The sequence below is a fragment of the Sphaerodactylus townsendi genome, linkage group LG01 (genome assembly GCF_021028975.2).
Source record: "Sphaerodactylus townsendi isolate TG3544 linkage group LG01, MPM_Stown_v2.3, whole genome shotgun sequence".
Taxonomy (NCBI): domain Eukaryota; kingdom Metazoa; phylum Chordata; class Lepidosauria; order Squamata; family Sphaerodactylidae; genus Sphaerodactylus; species Sphaerodactylus townsendi.
Genome location: NC_059425.1, coordinates 165133551 through 165155798, shown reverse-complemented (window position 1 = coordinate 165155798; position 22248 = coordinate 165133551). Strand labels below are relative to the sequence as shown.

Below are 22248 nucleotides of genomic sequence, written 5' to 3'. Positions count from 1 at the left end.
TCTGGCCTCAACCCACCAGCTTTGGTTTGGCTTCCCCTCTTCCACTGCCAGCCCACTTTTCTCCCCTCTTCCTCATTGCAGATGAGATGCTGGGTATGTGAAGGGCAACTGAACCCCACCAAATGTAGAAAACGTGACATAATGATTTTTATTGCAACAACATAATATTCTGTAATTTTTAGGTTCGGTGCAGGTAGTAACTTGGAATGAGCAGTATCAGAAATTAACTACTAGTGATCAGAATGGACTCATCATTGTGTGGATGCTTTATAAAGGTAGGCAATTTCCCCATGATTGGTTACCTCATTATTGTGGTATCTCAAATCTTAAATGGCTTTGATAACGATAGAGTGTTTCTTATTTTTATTTTAAAATGTGCATTATAGAGATTTACTGCAATTTCTCCTTGTTTTTCACCTCTCTTCCCACTAACAGCTTAACAGCGCAATTTTGAGGGACTGGTGCTGAAACCCACTTGTTCTGGCATAAAGGGCATTTATTATGTCAGGGCAAAGGTAGTTATGCTGGCACTGGGGAACTGTGCGACTGCACAATGCCCAGGCAATAGTGCAGCCAAGGCGCTAGTGTTCCTCCAGCACAGGAGCCCATGCTGACACCGAAAGAGGGCGTTCCTGGGGGCATGGCTGGCTTCAGTCAGCTTCCCAAGCCCTTTTGGCCCGAGAATGGCCCCAGCTGCGGGCACAGATTGACCCTGGCAAAACCAGTGGCACAACCCATTGAGCTACATGGGCCACTTTCACGAGGGAAGGGGCAGCATCGCTTTCAGCTTGCTGCCCATGGTGCTGTCCCGTTGCAGACCATGGTGCAGGGCTGTATATAAGTCTTCTCTTGCATCTAGGCACTTGTGCTGACAGTTTACTGCAGGCACTTACAATGTTCATGAACATTCTGTGTCAGTACACTGATCAGGATCTGTCACAAGGAGTGGCTGGGAGGGGAGATACACTCATTTCATATTTCTCCCTTCAGCAAGTAACTTAGAATTAGGTTTGCACAGAAGCTCAGAATTTGCCAGAGTATAGATTTTTAAAATAATTTTTAACAAGCATTGTATAACCATAACAGTTTACACATAGTGTCAAAAACTATGTAAAAAGAAGAAGAAAAAGAGTTGGATTTATATCCCCCCTTTCTCTCCTGTAGGAGACTCAAAGGGGCTTACAAACTCCTTTCCCTTCCCCCCTCACAACAAACATCCTGTGAAGTAGGTGGAGCTGAGAGAGCTCCATAGAGCTGTGACCAGCCCAAGGTCACCCAGCTGGCGTGTGTTGGGAGTGTACAGGCTAATCTGAATTCCCCAGATAAACCTTCACAGCTCAAGCAGCAGAGTGGGGAATCAAACCTGGTTCCTCCAGATTAGAGTACACCTGCTCTTAACCATTATGCCACTGCTGCTCCTTTTAAAATCAGGAGCAACAGGAAACCCATACCCCTATACAACACTGCTAGTATTACCTCCCTTAGAAATGTAGGCTTGCAGACTGCTGACTGCCTTCTTATCTTGATTTACTCTAGACCAGTGGTATGTTTGGTGTTTGGAATATTGGTGTTTGGAATATGCTGCCACAGGAGGTGGTGATGGCCACTAACCTGGATAGCTTTAAAAGGGGCTTGGACAGATTTATGGAGAAGTCAATTTATGGCTACCAATCTTGATCCTCTTTGATCTGAGATTGCAAATGCCTTAACAGTCCAGGTGCTCGGGAGCAACAGCCGCAGAAGGCCATTGCTTTCACATCCTACATGTGAACTCCCAAAGGCACCTGGTGGGCCACTGCGAGTAGCAGAGAGCTGGACTAGATGGACTCTGGTCTGATCCAGCTGGATTGTTCTTATGTTCTTATGTTCTTATGTGAGCCAGGTAGACAAGATTGATTGTTCTTAGATGTTTGTTACACAGCCATCCCAGAAAATTATGATCACAAATAAGAGGACATAGATTGCCATGAAAGCTTAGTGAATTGTTCCCACAGAGGAGGAAAAGATGCTTTAATGAGTCAAAAATAATTTTTTTCAAATCATTGCAATTTTGTTTTCTTGTCAAGTTCATTCAGATGAAGACTGGGTACGTTAAAGGCATATCTGAATTGTTATTGTTTGGCTTCAGGTGCTTGGTATGAGGAGATGATTAACAATAGAAATAAGTCTGTTGTCCGAAGCATGAGTTGGAATGCCGATGGACAGAAAATTTGCATTGTGTATGAAGATGGTGCAGTAATTGTTGGTTCTGTAGATGGTAAGCTATTGATTGTATTAACACCTGCAGTGTCTTGGAGGCTTTTGTAAGTTTATGCTTTTACATTGAACGGTGATCCGCAGATATTCCATCAGGGCCCAGCAGTGAGCTCTGTTAATCTGTGGTCAAATTGAGGCTCCCGAGAAGGAATATTTTCCTTAGAGCAGAGCCAAGAAATTCTATTACAGTTGGCAGATCCTACAATCACCTGGAGGTATCTTACCACAGAAAAATGGAATGTATTTTATGCACTGCGTTTTAAAACATTTATATTCTTACACATTCAGGCGAAAGTTAATCAAATGAACTTGAGTTCACTTGGGAAAAATGAATCCATTGCTGCTTCTGAGAATGAACTGATTAAGGCATGCTAATGCACAGCATTTTGAATGAGGAGATTTGACTTGGGAGGATTTGCTTAGGTTTGGTGAGCTCTTTGTGATTACAAAAGAAATGTATTTAAACAGACACCACTTTCTACATGCGGGCAAAACCTTGTTTTACACCAGGGGTCCCCAAACTTTTTAAACAGGGGGCCAGTTCACTGTCCCTCAGACTGTCGGAGGGCCGGACTAAAAAAAACTATGAACAAATTCCTATGCACAAATGATTGTAAAATGTTTGATTTCACCTTTCAGCCTTTCTGTCATGGTCTATTTTTAGAACAGTGACCAAAGTATGTCAAGTACAGGGTGGGCTCCAAATATTGTTGGGGAGGCTGTGGAATACCTTCCCCTGTAAAAAAAAGCAGAACTTTCCCAATGAAGCATTCCATCTAACCCAGGATCAGGTATCTTCCTGGGTTCTTTCCTCCCTAGCAGCCAGCGAGCGATTCGCCAGCCTGACTGATGCCAATGGGAGTAAGGCGGAACAGAAACCCTGAGAGCAACACATGGAGTAGCCGAGAGGGAAGGGCGGAGCAGGCATTGCCACATGTAAGGTTTCCAACTCTGGGTCAGAAAATTCATGGAGATTTGGGGGTGCCATCATGTAACTGCAATGAACAGCCATTGGGGCCAGTTCCTCCTCTCCCTTGAGCCCCCACTGCACATGAATGGAGCCATCGCTGCCATGCCTGGCGGGCCGGATAAATGCCTTCAGGGGGCCACATTTGGCTCCAGGGCCGTAGTTTGGGGACCCCTGTTTTACACTGTGAGCCAATGAGAGTTTCTAATCAAAAGTGCCCCTTTTTCAAGGCTTCAGCAGTGGTGCTCTTCATTGCCAACTAAATTATGACTTGAGATTCGGTGCGGGGGGAATCATCCATTGCAAGATTGGGGCGGGAGGGGGGGTTAAAAAGCCTCTAGAATTCGTAATCTTGAAGCTCTTCAACTTTGTGGTGTTGCTTCTGCAGTATTTTAAATTTTATTTTTAGTCGCAGGCTGTGTTGAATATATTTTCTGTTAACAGGGAATCGCATTTGGGGGAAGGATTTAAAAGGTACGCAGCTGAGCCATGTTGCGTGGTCTCCAGACAGCAAAACTCTGCTGTTTGGAATGGCAAATGGAGAAATACACATATACGATAATCAAGGGAATTTTATGGTAAGTTCAGGTTACAAACAAGATATTCCTTTTAATCTATTATCAGGTGAATTAATCTACTAAATTCTCATTGTTAAGAATATTTTCTTGGACATTTCTGCCTAGCCAGGCCTCCTACAACAATAAATGCATTGTTCTGTGATGACAGCGCTTAAAAATTATTCTGCAGCACCTACAGGGGTTGAAAATATTTCCATGTTACAATATGTAATGGAGCACCAATATAGGGGCACCAATGACAGTAACAAGTGAAGCTGATTTAACTGAAATCAGTGGCATTGAACTGGATTAAATACAAGGACCATGATTTAATTGATTTGTGGATTACAACCAGAGTCGATCTTTATTATTCCTTGTTATTCATTTTTTGTAAGCTGGAAAGTAGGACATTTTATGCAAGAAGGAAACTTCCATGTACTTCATTTTTTACATACTTGTTTAGTGTCACTATAAAAGTTTTAGCTGACACAGCCTCTTTTGTAGGGAGGTTTTGTGGGCACTTAGCCAACTTTGACATTGAGCTTGTCAGGGCCTGGGAGCTAAGCAGGGTCAGCCATGGTGTAGTGGTTAAGAGCAGATAGATTCAAATCTGGAGAATCAGGTTTGATTTACCACTCCACCTGAGAGGCGGAGGCTTATCTGGTGAACCAGATGTGTTTCCACAATCCTGCATTCAGTGGCATACCTTGGCAAACTGGAACCCTGGGCAAAACCTGGGTTTGATGCCCCTCCCCATGGGCGGCCACCCTCCCCCACCATGACCAAACAATGATTTTTTCCACCAGGTCATTTCAAAATCACCATCACATTATAGAACATGCCCCAACTCACAAATCTGAACACAGCAATGGGCCATGCCACACAACAGAAATATTTTTTGAAAACATTTTCAAAATGCTTTCAAAATGTTTTATTATCGCTATGAAGACATTTTATGGTGTTGTATCCAGTCCCCCCCCCCCATTGGGGGAAACAGCATCACTTTCAATGTTATTTAAACTGGGGCCCCAGATTCTCCCTTTAAGGTTGATTTAAAAGGAGAATCTGGGCTCCCTAGTTTAAACAAGTGATGCTGGAATCCACCCCCAAACAGCATAATTTTCAATGGTGTTTTAACAAGGGAGCCCAGATTCTCCTTTTTAAATCCACCTAGCCAAAGGGAGAATCTGGGGTCCCCAGTTTTGAAATCTAACATTGAAAGTGATGCTATTTTGGGGTGGATTCTCCCCCACCCTGGAACAGCATCACTTTCAATGTTTAAACTGGGGACCCCAGATTCTCCCTTTAAATCCATGCCGAAGGGGGTGGATTTAATAATAATAATAATGACCTTTATTAGGCATTGAGAGAATAAAAGAAAGAAAGAAAACAAGCATTGGCAGGAAGGGGGTGGATTTAAAAGGAGAATCTGGGGAAATTTAGGGGTTGCCTGCTGTCAGGAGTGCAATTATTAAAATAGCAGCACCAAAATTTCAGAGTATCTTCGTGAGACCCCACTGATGATACCACCCAGGTTTAGTGAAGTTTGGGTCAGGGGGTCCAAAGTTATCGACCCTCAAAAGTGTAGCCCCCATCTCCTATTAACTCCCATTGGAAACAATGGGGAATGGGGGCACTCCTTTTGGGAGTCCATAACTCTGGACTCCCTAAACCAAACTTCACCAAACCTGGGTGATATCATCAGGAGAGTCTCTTGAAAAATCCCTGAAATTTTGGTCCTGCTAGCCCTAACCCTAACCCTAAAAACCACGCCCCCTGCAGGCCAAAACCAGAAAAACACTGAAAATACAAAAAAATCCCACAAACGAACCTGCATTTTTGGTGCCCACCACAAGGGAGCGCCCTGGGCAACTGCCCACTTTGCCCAATGGGTGGAATGCCTCTGCCTGCATTCAAGCTGGGTGACCTTGAGCTAGTCACAGTTCTTCGGAAATCTCTCAGCCCCACCTACCTCACAAGGTGTCTGATGTGGGGAGAGGAAGGGAAAGGAGTTTGTAGGCTACCTTGAGTCTCCTTACAGGAAAGAAAAGGTGGGGTATAAATCCAAACTCTTCTTCTACTACTACTTGGACAAGAGACCACCAGGGAGGACTGGGGTTGCTGCATGAAGGCAATGGCAAACCACCTCAGCTCACCTTGCTTTGAAAATCGCATGATTGGGTTTGACTCAGTGGCACTTAAAAAAACCCTAAAGGCTTAGGAGTTATTCCAGTTTTCAGTTTTATACATAGTGTTTTGGAGTAAATGTGCGTTACGTGGGGCTGGGTTTCTGAGCCTTTTGTTAAATTTGTTCCATCTATTTAAATTTAAGCTTGTTACACGTATTAGGCTCATTGTCTGTATATGTATATTAAATCATTATTTTAGATGAAAATGAAAATGAACTGTCTGGTAAATGTCACGGGAGCGTTCAGCATTGCTGGAATACATTGGTACCCTGGCACAGAGGGCTACGTTGAGCCAGATTGTCCTTGCCTTGCTATTTGCTTTGACAACGGAAGATGCCAAATAATGAGACATGAGAATGATCAAAGTAAGTGGAACTTGTTTGTAATGCTGTGAATTCAGCTATTTGAAGTTCAGTGGGAGTCATTTTTCCCCTCACGTTTTCTTAATATGCTCCTTGTCTCACTTTTTCTTTGAAAATGCATAACAAACAGATCCGGTCTTAATTGACACTGTCATGAATGTCGTGAGTATCCAGTGGAACCACTGTGGGAATGTGCTGGCTGTTGCCGGCTTTCAGAAATTAGCTGCTCAAGACAAGGATGTAAACCTTGTGCAGTTCTACACTCCATTTGGTGATGTACTAAAAACCTCTTGTTTTTCCGATTGATTGATTGATTGATTGATTGATTGATTGATTGATTGATTGATTGATTGATTGAATTTATAGCCCGCTCTATCCCCATGGGGCACATTAAATTCCTATGTATTTAATGCTATATTCGTTTTAAGAACCTTTTCATAGTGCCTTTTTTGCCTCAGATAGCGAACCAACGCATCTTACAAAGCCAGCCAAAGCTAGCAACTGGGCGTTAAAATCAAAAGTGACATAAACTTTAAAATGTCAGCAACAGCCCTCCCCCAAGCACATCCGTAAATATCCCATCCTGTGGAACTGGGCCAAAGCAGGCCATCTTCACTTCTGCCAAACTGTTCCAGAGGGCCGCTGCTACAGGGGAGGGAACCCAGATTGTGTCCAGTCAGATTTTAAGAGAGTTCCAATATTAGAAGAATGTGGGAGAGCCTGAGATGGGGCACAGTTTCCTTTAAGTGCCATTGCCAAATGGTTGAACAAAGCCAGACAATTGGATCCCCTGAGGAAGCCTGGGGTCAGCAGAAGCTCACTTCTCTGAAAGCCCATTCCTTCCAGTCTTCTCTTGTAGCATGCAGACACAGTATAGTGTTGAGTGCTGTTCCAGGGCCCTTTTGCATGTTGTGTGGGGAGGGGCAGAGATGCCCAACGAACTTGACAAGATCCCCATGTGAATGAAGTGTTTTCTATGGCATGCTTCAGAATCTGTTGCCATGTGCATGGAGTGCTTGTTATGGAAGTCAGCACAGAAAAGGTACTCTGAACAGAGGCGTATCGGGGGAAATGGCATCCAGGGACAACACTTGCTGCAGGTGCCCTTGGGCCACCCCCCACGCTTGGGGACAAGGCGGGGGCAGCTCGGACAGGCACTGTGGCACAGGCCAGCTCCCGGGTTGGCCTGCTGCTGCAACGCCCATATGAGCCATTGCCCCCACCTCCCTGCAGGCTGCCTCCTGTCCTTTTTCAGGAAGGCGGGGGGCAGGGTGCCATGGCAGGCAGCTGCCACGGTGCCTGTCCGAGCCGCCCCCAAGTCCCACCCCCGAGGACCTGGGGAGGGAAGGAGGCGGCTTGGACAGGCACTGTGGCAGCAGCCGGCTCTGTCTTTAGGCGCCTCCCTTGCGCCGATCCAGCTCTTCCATTTCGCCAAAGGTCATTTGACCCTCCTCCCCGGTCTCCATGGGTGGAACGCCATTGACCACTGACCCTGAACATATGAACGTTGAAATCTATTGATGTAAATTAGGCTACTAGGTGATAGTTTTGTAATGATTGTGTTATGATTATCAGCCATTCTGAATTGTTGTGCATATTGTTATGGCAAGGTTACTCCTACACTTGTAATGCCCTGCTTATTTATCAGTAACATTAGCTATCCTTATCACACAAAATAAATATGTTGCAATTTGTTAAAAGTGAAGATTGGCTTCATAATGTCATGTTTTGTGATCTGTATCAATCCATTCCAAGTATATCATATCAGACACCATTAAATGCATACAGTCATAGAGTTGGAACAAACCACAAGAGCCATCCAGTCCAACCCCCTGCCATGAAAGAACACACAATCAAAGCACTCCCAACAGATGATCATCCAGCCTCTGTTTAAAGACCTCCAAAGAAGGAGACTCCACCACATACCACTGACGAACAACCCTTACTGTCAGAAAGTTCTTCCTAATGCTTAGGTGTAAACTCTTTTCCCATAGTTTAAATCCATTACTCCTTGTCCTAGTCTCTGGAGAAGCAGAAAACAAGCTTGCTCCATCTTCACCATGACAGTCCTTCAAATATTTAAACATAGCTATCATATCACCCCTTAACCTCTTCTCCAGACCAAACATTCCTAGCTCCCTAAGCTGCTGCTCATAGGGCATGAAATGGACCTTTTACCATTTTGGTTGCCCTCCTCTGAACTTCTTCCAGCTTGTCAATATCCTTCTTGAATTGCGGAGTCCAAAACTGGACACAGTATTCCAAATGAGGTCTGATTAGTTTCAGAATAGAATGGTACCATTACTTCCCTTGATCCTATGTTCCTGTTGATGCAGCCCAGAATCACATTGACTTTCTTAGCTGCCACAACACATTGTTGTCTTTTGTTCAGCTTGTGGTCTACTAAAACTCCCAGATCCCTTTCACATGTGCAACAGTACAACAATACAGTACATATCTCAAACCAGGTATTGCCAATCTTATACCTGTGCATTTCAGGGTTTTTTTCCTGCCTAAGTGTAGAACCTTCCATCCCTTCCTGTTGAAATTCATTTTGTTAGTTTTGGTCCAGCTCTCTAATCTTTCAAGGTCATTTTGAATTCTGATCCTGTTCTCTAGGGTATTAGCTACCTCTCCTAAGTGTTTACTATGTCCGAGAGAAAGAATTTTCTCTTAAATCTAATTTTCTGTTTTTTTATTTTTCTTTGTTCAAAATGCTTTAAAGTTAGAAGCAAAGTGCTTTTTCATTCCAGTATATTGGCCTGTCACCAACTATATTTTTTATTTATGTGTGTCAGAAGGGGGTTTCTCCATCACTTTCTCATCCAGCTAATTTCTCACCAGACTGGTAGAATTTGCTTTGTATTAGTTCAACCCAGTGGCATGAATCTAAGGCCTTTTCCGCACAGCAGCGGAAACGCACCTCCACCAGCATAAATTATGCCGGTGGAGGCTCGGGGACTGCTCGCACGGCAGCATGCGAGCAGCCCCGCAGATCCGCCACACCAGAGAGGTGGCTCTACATGGAGTCACCTCAAGTCCATCACCTCCACTAACCTGCCTGTCCAGCACCGCTCTGGAGGGCTGAAGAGCCCTGCCCACGATGCCCTCTGACCTCCAGGGGTTGGAGGGCAGCGTGGGCGGGTCTCTGCAGCCCTCCAGAGCGGCACTGGACAGGCAGGTCAGTGGAGGCGACGAGAAAAGCAGCGTCTTCCCACTGGTGCGGTTCGCACCGCTCTGGTGGGAAGGCGCCACTTTTCAAAAACCTTGCTTGATGAGCGAGGTTTAAAGTGGCGGCTTCACCCTGCTCTGGGGTGGCCAGGACAGCGCCTCCTGTGCGAATGCTTCCCCAGGGACAGCGTTTTTGCCGTCCCTGGGGCACTGTATTCCGCCCGTGCGGAAAGGGCCTAAGATTTTGAGATGGGTGTTGAAGGAAAGACCTGGCAATCCCAAGCTCTGCTATAGTGTCTCCTTCCTTCCTCAGAAGCAGTAATGATTTGTGTAGAAAAAATTAGAGCAAGATTTGGTAGTAGCCAGTCACTATCTGTGGATGCAGAAAATTAGTAGGAGATATATTAATAGAATAAATAGCAGGATCATAAAAGAACCCTCTTAAGGCCTGTTTTACTGTCAAATAGGCATATGTTGTCATGTGCTCACTCGTTCCCTTATTCCTGTCATCCAAAGCCTATTTAACATACTATAAACAATAACTGATTTATGCTTTTGAAGAATTTCTAATCAGTCAATTAATGGATGGCATGATTTCAGCATTTGCGGACACTGAGAGTTCCAGGCAAAGAGATGTCATCCCTGTCTTGGGAAGGAGGAGGCCTGAAAATTGCCCTAGCAGTTGATTCATCAATTTATTTTGCAAATATTCGGCCAGACTATAAGGTAGGTTTTGATGTAACACTGCTTTCTTTGGAAAGCTAAAAGCATAATTGCTGGAATATGAAATTGCACCCTTATTTAGCCCTTATGTATCTTTTGTTGACAAGAGTTTTCTTGAACCGCTAATATCTCAGCTATTCTATTTCAGCACTACCTACTAATTCTCCCCTACCTATTTCCTCTACTTTTTAATCTCCATCTATCTTTTTATCACTGGCTTGTGTATCTAACGTTGCACATCATATAATTTCTATGTTCTGCACTATTCCTAGCATCCCTGATAATAAATAGCAGCAGAAAATGTGTTTCTTTAAAAATATTAAGCTTGGTTATATTGCTTTATTAATTTTAATTTATAAAAATATGTCCAAAGCATTTGGGAATATGAAGAATCCAGAGAGGGAAGTCAAAAGTGGTTTTTTTTAATTGCGTTTTTCCCCCCATTAACCATCCGTTATGCCAAAGTTAGTGTTTCTGGCATCACTGGTGATATTTAAGTAGTACTTCCCTTCAAAGTAAGAAACAACATTTTGCATATCATAACAATCATGTTTCAGACAACAGCTTCATTAATTAGTTACACTGTTAATGACAGTTTCCCTTTGACAAGTTTTCTTTAATTAAGCAGATCTCTAGCATATCCTCAGAAAATAGCAATTTGTTATTTAATGAAGAGTATTGGGTGGGACCTAGTTACAGAGGTAAAATGTTTGCTATCCTCTTTTATTCATGTAACTCAAAACATATGGTTTGTAACCATTTTAAACTATCTGTGGATATCTTGATGGTTTCTTCATCTTTACTGGACAGGAAGTGAGCAAAAAATGGTATTCTCCTTTCTGAATGTTGAACATAGTGGATATCCCAGTCAATATATAAACATAAGAAGAAACCCTTGTAATCTCAGTGTTGGAAAGATGTTGTGTTGTGTTGTGTTGAGAGAGTGGTGAGAATCCTGTAAACAGACAGGAGATTTGTACTGTGTACTTTACATGCTCCAATGTCACAAAACACCTTAGCTGGATTGGATTTGAGTGTCCTGATAATGATCCTCTTGAATTAAGTTATGGAGACAAAGATGTTGCTGATTCCTGCCCCCTTTATTTATTAGTGTTCTCATTTGGAAAAGCTATACACATATATAGGGGTTTGGTTTTGTTTGCAAAAACCTGTTAGAATGATAACTATTTTCAATGATCATCTAACTGATACCGATGTTGAAAGAATTTTGTAATTGGTTTGTTTCTATAAGTTTCTGTGGCAGAAAGTGCTTCTTGGATTTCCTGTTCTTATTGCAGTTCGTAAAGATCCCAAACAATATTCTGTTGGCATTCTCCACAGACAAGGAACTTCTGAAGTAAGGTGGCTGTCCAAGATAAGGCAGTTACTTGGTCTTCTTTAATTACCTTTAAACTGATTGTCTTTTATGTGTGTCACTTGGCAGGACGAATGTCTGAGTGCTCTGTTTGCTCAATGTATTGTCCACATGTTACTCGAACCTACTGAAAAAGTGATAACATCTTCTTTATTGATAGTGGGGTTATTGCTCTAATACAGTGGTTTACGCATACCTCCGATCTAATCGTCCAGAATATTGTGTGGTCTTCTGGGACACAAAGAACAATGAAAAGTACCTGAAATACGTCAAGAGTCTGATCTCTATTACAACTTGTGGGGATTTCTGCATTTTGGCAACAAAAGCTGATGAAAGTCAACCACAGGTATAACTGATTTTCTTTCAGGGTTACATGAAGCATTTTAAATTAGAAAACTGCAGTATCATACTGAAATTTAGGCCACCTGACAGAGACATCGTTCCAAGGGGGCGGGGAGGTACACAACTCGCTGGGCGCGCGCCCCTGTGGGGGCAGGGCGGGGGCGGAGCACGCACCAGTGCACCGGGCGCTTTCCCCCCTTGCTATACCTCTGACATCTGATTAGTCCTAAAAAACTGTGTTCATCGTAGATTTGGAGAATTGTGTGTGAGAGAGAGTGCTGTAACGGAATAGCTATTGCTGAAGCTGACCTGAAAGTTAGATAAAGAAGAAATATTTTTTAAAGTCTTTATTAGATTTAAATTCATTCATCATCTGTTTTTCTTCACATCTGTGATATAACCATCATATTGTATAAATTTGCTTTATTATTACTAGAAAGTATGGGTGCGTAACCAGATCTTGCCATTTTTATACATTTGTTTTATAGAACACTCATTTTTTAATCATTCCTTTCTGTCTGCATGATATTATAAAGCAGCTTTCTATAAATGTCTGAATCTAAAAAACATCTTGAGAATGACATTTTTTTGTGTTTACAAAATAAATGCAACTTCTAAATATTTTCTGGCAGGTTCTTACAATACTTCAAACAACAAACAACAACAACCTTTATTTGGCATTTAAAATAGATTCTAGAACGTTGCTAGACATTTTTGAAATACAAATCAAGAGTACATTCAAAACGCAGACAGGAAGACTGTATATAGCAGTATACATTACTTAGAAAGTTCTGTCACTTGTAAAAGAAATTTTGCTACTTTTTCCAAGAGCATGACATTTGTGTTGTTTAACAGAAGCTCCACAACAGAACAGTCAGAGTCTCTTTCAGATTTGTCTAGGGCCAGCCTGGGGGAGAAATTCCTAATGCTCACATATCTCGGACAGTAAAGAATAATGTGAGCAAGAGTCTCCACTTGATTTTTACAGTGTGGACAAACCCGATCCTGGAGAGGGATGGATAAGTAACGACCCTTTGTAATGGCCAATGGGAAGGTATTGGATCTGGCCCTTGTGATAATCCATCTCTGTTGGGGTTCAGTTAATAATTCAAGATATTTGGCTACATGCCCCTGTTCCGGTATTATTCTGACAGAGAGGGGTGAGCATGATTTATGTGCTTGCCCCAACAAGATATGATATTCCTGTTCTACAAGTTTGCTTTTTAAGGTTCGGAAAATCTCTCTGGGTGTCAGCATACAGAGATCTTCAAATAATAAACCTATTGAGTAAATTTTTGATTTGAGAAGTTGATACCATTCAGAGGCAAATAGGTCTGGGTGTGCAGTGTATATTAAACTGCACACATCAGAGTTAAAACATAATTTGATCCAATGCTTGAATGTATTCAGCCATGCACTTGTTTCAAGTAGTTTCTGACCAGTTTCTAAGCACAGTACAGCATATGGTACACAGTGCGGTAATCCGAGTATTTTATAGAGGAAGCCAGATTGTATTCTTTCAACGGAATTGTTCCATGCAGTTATCCATAAAGGAACTCCATAGAGAAGTTGCTGAGCTACCTTGGAGTTGAAAACCTTTAGAGCTGCTGGGACATATCCCCTTCCCGGGTGTGAAAAAACTTTACAACTGCTGAAACAGTGTGATAACTTCCTTTTACAGCAATATCTCTATGTCTGGCCCTTTGTGATGGAAGGTTAGGTCTAGATATTTAAAGGACTTGGCGTGTTCGACCTTAACCCCGTTAATAAGCCATCTAGAAGGCTTAAATACCTTAGAAAAGATGACAAATTTTGATTTTTCTGGGTTTAAGGACAGGAAATTAGCTGTACAATACATAGTTTTTCTAAGGAGCCTTTTAAGGTCCACTTGAGATCTAGAGATCAGTATCACAGCATCAGCATAAAATAGGAGTGGTATGGGTTTGTTTGAAAGAACTGGGCTGTGTGCGTTAGCATCGGACAATACACGTACCAAATCATTAATGAATAAGTTAAACAAGACTGTAATGGCACTGGAAAAATGTCTTTAGAAATTATATTTTCTAGATAAATGCAGGCAAATGTATTTTGGTTACCCCTCTATACAGAATGAACAGTTCCTTTATCTAACTTGTGCGTGAATTTTCATTATTATCATTCATTCATTCAGCTAATATTTTCTGAACTAATTCAATTATTCCCCATATCTTTTGTACAATGCTTGCAAAGGAGGAGCATGACACTGAATCTGTTGGTACAATGGTAAAGCAATGCTTTAAATTCTGTGTGAAGTCCTTTTAATATACGACGTATGTTATCTACATTTATTTGGCATGAGCACCCAGTTGAAGTATAAGTTTTAGACTTTTCTGCTCAGGGCTGGGCAGTTCTCATTGTAACTGTGACATTTCCTGAAGGCATCCTATATACATGCACTTTTTGGCTTCAGTCTGAAGAGCTTATTGTATGAACTGCAAGCACTTCCACTTGGTCCTGTGGTGAAGGGTGCATGGGAGAGGAACTACCAATCCCCTCCCCCTCCTCCAGAACATTCTAAATATTTTTGAAATATGTGGATGGCTGCCAGTTGGGAAGAGTGGGAGGAGAGCTGAAACCACTGAATATGAGTGACAGTCATCCTATGTGCAAAACACGCTCTTTGGATCGAAACCTTTGTGTCATTCAGAGTAATATGTACCTTATATCTTTGTATCTGCACCGCTTATTTTGCCCCAGGCTGATTGACTTGTATGCTTTGGTTTGAGAACCGGGCAAACTGTTCCTTAAATTGGTGGCTCGGAGCACCAGTGGTGTAGTGGTTAAGAGCAGGTGGACTCTAATCTGGAGAACCGGGTTTGATTTCCTGCTCTGCCGCTTGATCTGTGGAGGCTTATCTGGGGATCTGAGGCCGCTTCCGCACGGCCACACTGGGGGTCGGGTCGGCGTACCTGATGCCGACCCAACCCCCCTGGGACCGTTCGCACAAACAGTCCCGGTAACGACCGGGAAGACGGCGCTGCACTGCGCCATCACCCAATCGACTTACCATCCCTGCGACCGTCCGGTGCATCGCCGAGGCCAGGGGACATGCCCCCCTGCTCTGCGCGACCGCTCCAGAGTCACAGGGCGGGGGGCGTGTCACCAGGCCTCGGTGATGCTCCGGACGGTCGCAGGGACGGTAAGTCGATTGGGCAAGGGGGAAGGGTTGGCACCTTCCAGCTGCTGCCATTCGCACGGCAGCAGCTGGAAGCCACCGTTTTCCAAAAACCTGGAAGCCGCCATTTTCCAAAACCTCGCTTTCGGGGAGCTGGTGGGAAAAATGGCGGCTTAACTAGCTAACTCCTCGGGACGGTAAGTGTTTTTGCCGTCCCCAGGGCGCTGTAAAAGGCCTCTGCGGAAAGGGCCTAAGATTACCATGTGTACTCCAACACATGCCAGCTGGGTGACCTTGGGCTAGTCACAGCTTTTCGGAGCTCTCTCAGTCCCACCTACCTCACAGGGTGTTTGTTGTGGGGGGAAGAAAGGGAAATGAGATTGTGAGCCCCTTTGAGTCTCTTTACAGGAGAGAAAGGGGGGTTATAAAAACAAACTCTTCTTCTTCTTCTAAAGGGATTCTGAAGAAGCACCTACAGCAATCCAAGAGGGCCCTGCAATTTCAACAGTGCTTTTAGCTACAGCCTTCTTCCCTAAGGGGTTGCGTGATGCTGGCAGGGCAAAAGCATTTGGGAATTTGTATGGGACCAGTGTCTTGTTTAAACTGCGCTGCAATTTGTGCAGAGTAACTATGTATGCTTAGTGAACATTCAAGGGTCCATAGCCTGGTCAGGTGTGGCTCTTGATTTTGAGCCAGTTTTTCGGTGGTTCAATTTACCCAGTGGTTTGTTTGTTCTGAAGGCAGGCTGCATTTAGCCAGTGTTTTTAACAATGCTTGATATGAGCTTAATCTGAAGACCACTGTATACCTACTGATTTTCCAACCAAGTTTAGCAAAAATCATGTCTTTTTAATAGAATGTGGGGTATGCTTCCTTCAAGGAGATCAATTTTATATTCTGCCTCTGCCAAAACCTTTTCCCATCATTTAGTTCACTACAAATGAGGGTGTTGGGTAGTGCTTACAGTATTATTCTTGATATAAAACTGAAGTGTTTCTGCTACCCTTACGTAAGCACTACAGTTTAATTTTGTGGAAAACCAATTGGTTTTTTCCTCTAATGAAACATAGGCGTCCTTCTCTTTTCTGCTAAACAAAATGAAAGGATAGGACGTTATTCTGATACTTCTTATAAATTGAGTTCCTGATCTCGGTGGAGCATCCTGGATTTTTGTTTTGTAACTATTTCCTTTTTTCCCCTTTTCTGTAGTATGTACTGGTTCTCTGCAATTCCATTGGTACTCCTTTGGATCCAAAATACATTGACATTGGTAAGGAGACTTTCATAATTTTATCGCTCTTTGTTTTCAGTTATAATAGTTGTGCAAACTATTGTATAACTTTTCATAATAGACAAACTTTTAACTGTCCGTTGGAGGTCTCCAAACAAGCAGAAGCGGAGTTTTGCTCATTCAGAGTGTTTGTGAGTGTGTGATTTGCACCCATGTGATGCCCCGTGCAATAATTTAAGCTGTTTCTGTGGGTCTTCCCACTCTCAAGGATGGCTTTGTTGGGGACTGTAAGCTACTAGCAGAAGAGAGAAGTGGTTTTTGCCTAGTTCCCTCTCATTGTAAGCCCCAGTGGTACAGTAATCCTCGGAACGTGCTGCTCAGAGCAAGCTGCGGCCTGCTGGGAGAAGAAAGAACCAGGAAAAGATCCGTTCTTTCAACTTCTGCATTTTTTTTCTGGGAGAGTCATTGATTTTAATGTTTGCAGGTTCATTACTCGATAATATTTGCCTCTCTCACTTGCAGTCATTCAAACTGCATTTAAGGAACTTAATGTACTGCTTGCTTTTAGTAGCAGAGCTTGAGAATAGGATGAAATCACAGTTCCAGCATAATTTTCACTGTCAGTGTCCCATTGCAGGTTGGTTAGTTGGTTTTCCTATAGATATTATGTATATCAAGAACAAATTAACTAAAACAGTAATCCTAAAAACTGAAGGTCAGCCTTGGAAGAGCAAAAAAGTAAGAAACACCGCTCATCATTAATTATTGTCATATTACCATTCTCTTTTCTCAGGTGTTATAGCCCTTGATGTCATAATGCCCTAAACCATTTAACTGCTTGTTTAACAATTGTTGTAATACCTGCTTTTCAAAACATTATTCATTTTTCCCAGTGTCTCATATCACCTGCAAACCAATCCTTAAAATACATTTGAGCAAATGTATATACAAATTCACTATTCACAATACATGTTTCTGCCTGATTTCCAGGCACATTTGAGCAAATGTATATACAGATTCACTCTTCACGGTGCATGTTTCTGCCTGGTTTCCAAAGATGCAGTAGCACTTTGTCTCATCATTTTTGACTTAACGGCCATTCCCACACCACAAAAGGCTTTTGAAGCTACCCTTAGTTTCAAGCTTTATTTTATTTTATTTATACCCCGCTTTTCTCTCCGTTGCGGGCTGGGAGCAGCTACATTTCCACCTTCACTATTTTAGCATTAAGCCTGTGTGGTAAGCTACTGCTCAGCTATTGCTTATTCCTGGGAACCCTGATATCTTGAGTTCCTTTGCTTGCTAAAGCTTCCTGTTCATAAAAATGGAGTGGCCTTATATGCATGCAAAGGAATGTTTGCACCAAATGTGCCTGTTCAGTGTGCCTGTTCAAACTGTGTTTCTTATCTGGATTTTGTACTAGTGCCCCTGTTTGTTACCATGACCAAAACCCAAGTGATTGTGGCTTCGAAAGAAGCATTTTATATCTGGCAATATCGTGTTGCCAAGAAGCTGACAGCCATGGAGATTAACCAAGTTGCCCGGACTAGAAAAGAAGGCAGAGAGAGGTTTGTTTTCTGTTTTTGAATCCCCTTTTCCTGTGCGATATCATTTGCTTCTTACTATTCTGTTTCCAACATTTGATTTACGAGCCAGGAAAGCTGTTCAGTAAACGATTTGAAATTGTTTGTGAACGTTTGCGAAAAATTCACAGAACGTACATCCTGACATCCATTTCATATCACCCTTTTTTAGGTAATGTTGAATACTTCATTTGTAGTCAAGATTTTCAAAATGTAAACTTCTCATTGTATTTGATCAGCTAGCAAGACTCTGCCTCATTCTTTGTTTTTCTTTTATCCAGAATTGTTTTTGGCTTAACTCTCGTGAGAAGGGGGGTGCAAACTGTACCGCCACCTGTCATTTGTCATATCAAACGCTGCTGCACTTTTAATTGAATTCCTATGCCTCTCTATGTTATCTTTTGTAAATTGGCTGATATTTCCATTCACACACTATTTACTGCATTTTATTCTCTGTTTAATATATCTCAGTCCTTCGTAACCCATCTTCCCTTTTTTTTGCAAAACGCTTTTTTTGTGCATAAAGTGCACAAAGTGCATAAAGTGCACAAAGTGCATAAAGATCAGATTTATTTAAGGAATAATGATTGGAGCTGAGCAGCGTTTTGCCCTGATAATTCCTTCTCTTACAATAAAAATCTTGTCCCTCTTACCAGTATAGCAGTTATGTGGATTCCCTCTCCTTACTCCCTCCCCACCCCAGACCCAGTTTTGTGAGCAAATTAGCTTTTTTACACACGTGCTTTTCTTCAGAATTTGTCACGTCGATGATACTTCTTCTGGAGCAGCAGATGGAATACTTGACTATGCTAAAGCCCTCCGGGTAAGTTATAATTTTAACAAGTACTGCCTGATGCCAGTCTGGATGAAAGCTTGGAGTTCCTGGTTCAGATATGCATGTGACCAAATGTGCTGTTTTTCAAAAGAAACTACTCAGTTTACTATCTTCAGAACAACTTCTTCAATATGAACGGTATTGCTGTATTTCTGAAAATAAATGGTGACATCACGGATTAAACTCAGGCCACTTATTTGGTTTCAGGGAACGAGGGATCCAATTTGTGCCATAACAGCATCTGATAAGACACTCATTATTGTGAGTACCAACTGGCGATTTGTAACTTGGTTAATGCTGGTGGGAAACTGGCGCTGCAGGGGTTAACAACAATAGGCATCTCCTCTACGCATCCATTGCCCTGCGGGGGGAGGTCCCCAGGCTCCCCATGGTGCATGCTGCCTTCACCTGGCCCCAGAACCAGCTGTTTTTTGCCTTCCCCCTTTGAGCAGTTGTTGGGCTCCTTCAGGATCGTGGCTGCTGTGCCGGGTCTTCTCTTTTTCCCTTTCCACCCAGACAAACACGTCTGCTGCTTCTTGCTGCTCAGTCACTCACTCAGGAGAGCAACCGAGTGAGCAGCAAGTGGTCAAGAACAGGATGGTTGGATGGTGCTCTTTGGCGATACTGTCCATTCACCATCCCCATTCCCCCCCCCCATCCTTGATCAGGAAGTAAAAGATTGGCCCAGAGATAACACTGCAGTACAGCTTCATGCTTCTTCTTTTGGGAGATAAATATGTAACACAGTTGCTGTGTTTAGTTGTATGAGTTCCGTAGGAGGTTAAGAGCTCGTGTATCTAATCTGGAGGAACTGGGTTTGATTCTCCGCTCTGCCACCTGAGCTGTGGAGGCTTATCTGGGGAATTCAGATTAGCCTGTACACTCCCACACATGCCAGCTGGGTGACCTTGGGCTAGTCACAGCTTCTCGGAGCTCTCTCAGCCCCACCTACCTCACAGGGTGTTTGTTGTGAGGGGGGAAGTGCAAGGAGATTGTAAGCCCCTTTGAGTCTCCTACAGAAGAGAAAGGGGGGATATAAATACAAACTCTTCTTCTTCTTCTTCTTCAAGCGTAACTGGTGGCAACAGATCTAAAAAGAGTTCCCTTTGACTTTGCAAAGGTCTCTAGAACAATATTCCATTTCCTATGAGAGGGATGTCGGATGTAATAGAGCATGGTTCCTTCATGGTCCTTTTAATCCTGCCAGCACCACTGGAGCTTGAAGGAGAGACAGTGCTGCTAGAAGCAGATACAAATTATGATTCATCAGCACATAGACAAAAGTGATAGTGAAAACTATGAAAGAAAAGCACTGATTCGTTTAAAACGTCTTTATACATTTTAAACATTTACTTTTTGCGAATGACGTTCATTCAGAAGTTTGCCTAATTACCCATACTCTCTCCTTACCAACTGTATTCTGGTTATCCTCTACCCAGAATTTATTACCACCATCTAATATATACAGGAACATTATTAAGAGATTTATTGCCTCGGTAATCCAAAGCTGTGTTTTCCTAGGGACGGGAAACTGGAACCATCCAGAGATACAGTCTTCCCAATGTGGGCTTCATTCAGACATATGTCCTAAACTGTCGGCCTTATCAGTTGTCTTTGAACTGCAACTCCAGGTAAGGGAGAAATTTGGTTGTAGAATAGTTCTCAATTTTGACAAGCTGGGCCAGATTCAACATGGAAAGGCAAAGAGCTTCCCCGTGCAGCTTTTCCGCAGATTCACTGTCTTGTTTAAATTGGGCTGCAAAGTAGCTAGATGTTTCTAGTTAGGGAAGCAACATAATGTCTGCAGGGCTACGGACCTCTGGCTTGCAAGCAAAGCACACACAGCAAGTTTATACGCACTGCAGTTATGCTGGAGCGCTAGCTGCTTCAGTTCATGCGCTGCTTTCCATGCGTGAGCATGGAATCAAACATTCAGCAGATAGAAGTTGTATACGCTGAGTTTTTCTATGAATTCTGTTGTTTCACAGGATTAGATGACTCTCACATGACTTTTTCACAGGATTAGATGACTCTCCCTGCCCTGTTCATCTGTGACCTCTACCTGCACTTTCAAAGGGGACAGATAAAAGTAAAGGTAGTCTCCTGCGCAAGCACTGGGTCATTACTGACCTAGGGAGGGACATCACATCGCAACATTGACTAGGCAAACTACGTTTACAAGCTGGTTTACCATTGGCCTTCCCCAGTCATCCATATTTTACCTCCAGCAAGCTGGGTACTTAATTTACCAACCTTGGAAGGATAGAAAACTGCATCAACCTTGAAGGATAGAAAACTGCATCAACCTTGAGCAGGCTGTCTGAAAATGACTGCCATCAGGATTGAATTTAGGCTGTGCGCAGAGTTTGAACTGCAGCGCTGCAGCTTACCACTCTGTGCCACAGGGCTCTTCTAAACAGCACATGGTAAAAAGAAAAAAATAGGTTTGAGATTTTTTTAGTTTAGACTCACTCGTTAGGTGTCTAAAAAGGCAATCCTGCATAGTTACTTCAGTTTTAAGTGACCCATTCACTCCTGTGAGCTTAGTCTGAAGTGGCTCCTCATAAGCAATGTCATCAGGTCTTCAGGGTCTGCTCATGAACTCAGCAAACACTGCACTCAGTTCTTGCCATCAGCCAAATGCAGGCAAAAAAGCAAGCAATGAAGGCAGTGGGGGGGATGGTGCTCGGGGCAATACTTGCTCCAGTCGCCCCGCACTCTGCCGAACACCCCCCCACCACACCCCACTTACTTTAGCTGGCAGGAGCCTGCTGCGGGTCACCCCTCAGCTCGTCCCCGCCAGGCTACTCTTTCAACTGGTGGAGCCTCTGCCAACTGAAGGAGCACCCTGGCAGGGCAGGCCCGAGGGGAGGGGTGTGGGGGAGCGATTCTCTGCCCCCCCCCCCACGTGACCACCGGGCGAGTGCCAGGGGATATGCGACCCCACATGTCCCCGTGAGCGCTCCGCCTCTGAGTGAATGCCATCTGATGTCACTCATTTAAAGGGCACAGCCAAATACACAGATGCAAAGAAGGAATGAATTGCAGGCAATTCCGTATTGTCACAGGTTGGTTGGTGTAATGTCTCAAATGGTCATGCTTCTGCAGCGTACTCCCTCTTCTCCAACAAATGAGATAGTTCTTGGGCTAGATAAAAACAGCCACTAGCTGCAACAACTGAGTGGCTGCGGCACAAGCACAAAGCTGTTCAGGATGAATCCGTGCCTGAGATGAGCTTCACAGGCAACAGTGATAGGATCTGACCAGGAACTCACCTTGTGGGTAATTAATTAAGGGAGTTGAAACAAGGTATGTTTTCCTGGCAAGCACGGTTACCACAAAGTTCTTCACGTGTCTCATTGTAGCACAGCTTAAACGAGATGCTGAGCCAAGCAGGGAAGCTCTGTGCTTTGCCACCATCAGATTTAAACAAGGCCCAATGCAGTTAGAGTGCATTTGAAGTATCCTGAGAGACAGAATTGTTTGCAGATTATGTTCTGTCT

At 43.2% G+C, this 22248-nt stretch overlaps 1 protein-coding gene across 3 annotated transcripts in view; it reads left to right on the top strand.

The window, feature by feature from the left end:
* WDR35 (WD repeat domain 35) overlaps nucleotides 1-22248 on the top strand; it is a 51124-nt gene that overhangs the window by 5918 nt on the left and 22958 nt on the right. Inside the window, exons 4-16 of one of the 3 annotated variants that reach the window (XM_048498993.1) lie at nucleotides 183-275; nucleotides 2129-2257; nucleotides 3668-3801; nucleotides 6169-6334; nucleotides 6462-6493; nucleotides 10103-10228; nucleotides 11761-11946; nucleotides 14172-14204; nucleotides 16306-16366; nucleotides 17751-17895; nucleotides 18664-18733; nucleotides 18953-19006; nucleotides 20267-20376. In XM_048498993.1, coding sequence (XP_048354950.1) covers nucleotides 183-275; nucleotides 2129-2257; nucleotides 3668-3801; nucleotides 6169-6334; nucleotides 6462-6493; nucleotides 10103-10228; nucleotides 11761-11946; nucleotides 14172-14204; nucleotides 16306-16366; nucleotides 17751-17895; nucleotides 18664-18733; nucleotides 18953-19006; nucleotides 20267-20376 — 1339 coding nt within the window. Of the gene's footprint in view, nucleotides 1-182; nucleotides 276-2128; nucleotides 2258-3667; nucleotides 3802-6168; nucleotides 6335-6461; nucleotides 6608-10102; nucleotides 10229-11760; nucleotides 11947-14171; nucleotides 14205-16305; nucleotides 16367-17750; nucleotides 17896-18663; nucleotides 18734-18952; nucleotides 19007-20266; nucleotides 20377-22248 lie in introns of all 3 variants that reach the window. The other 2 variants (XM_048498977.1, XM_048498985.1) reach the window with 2 other exon arrangements.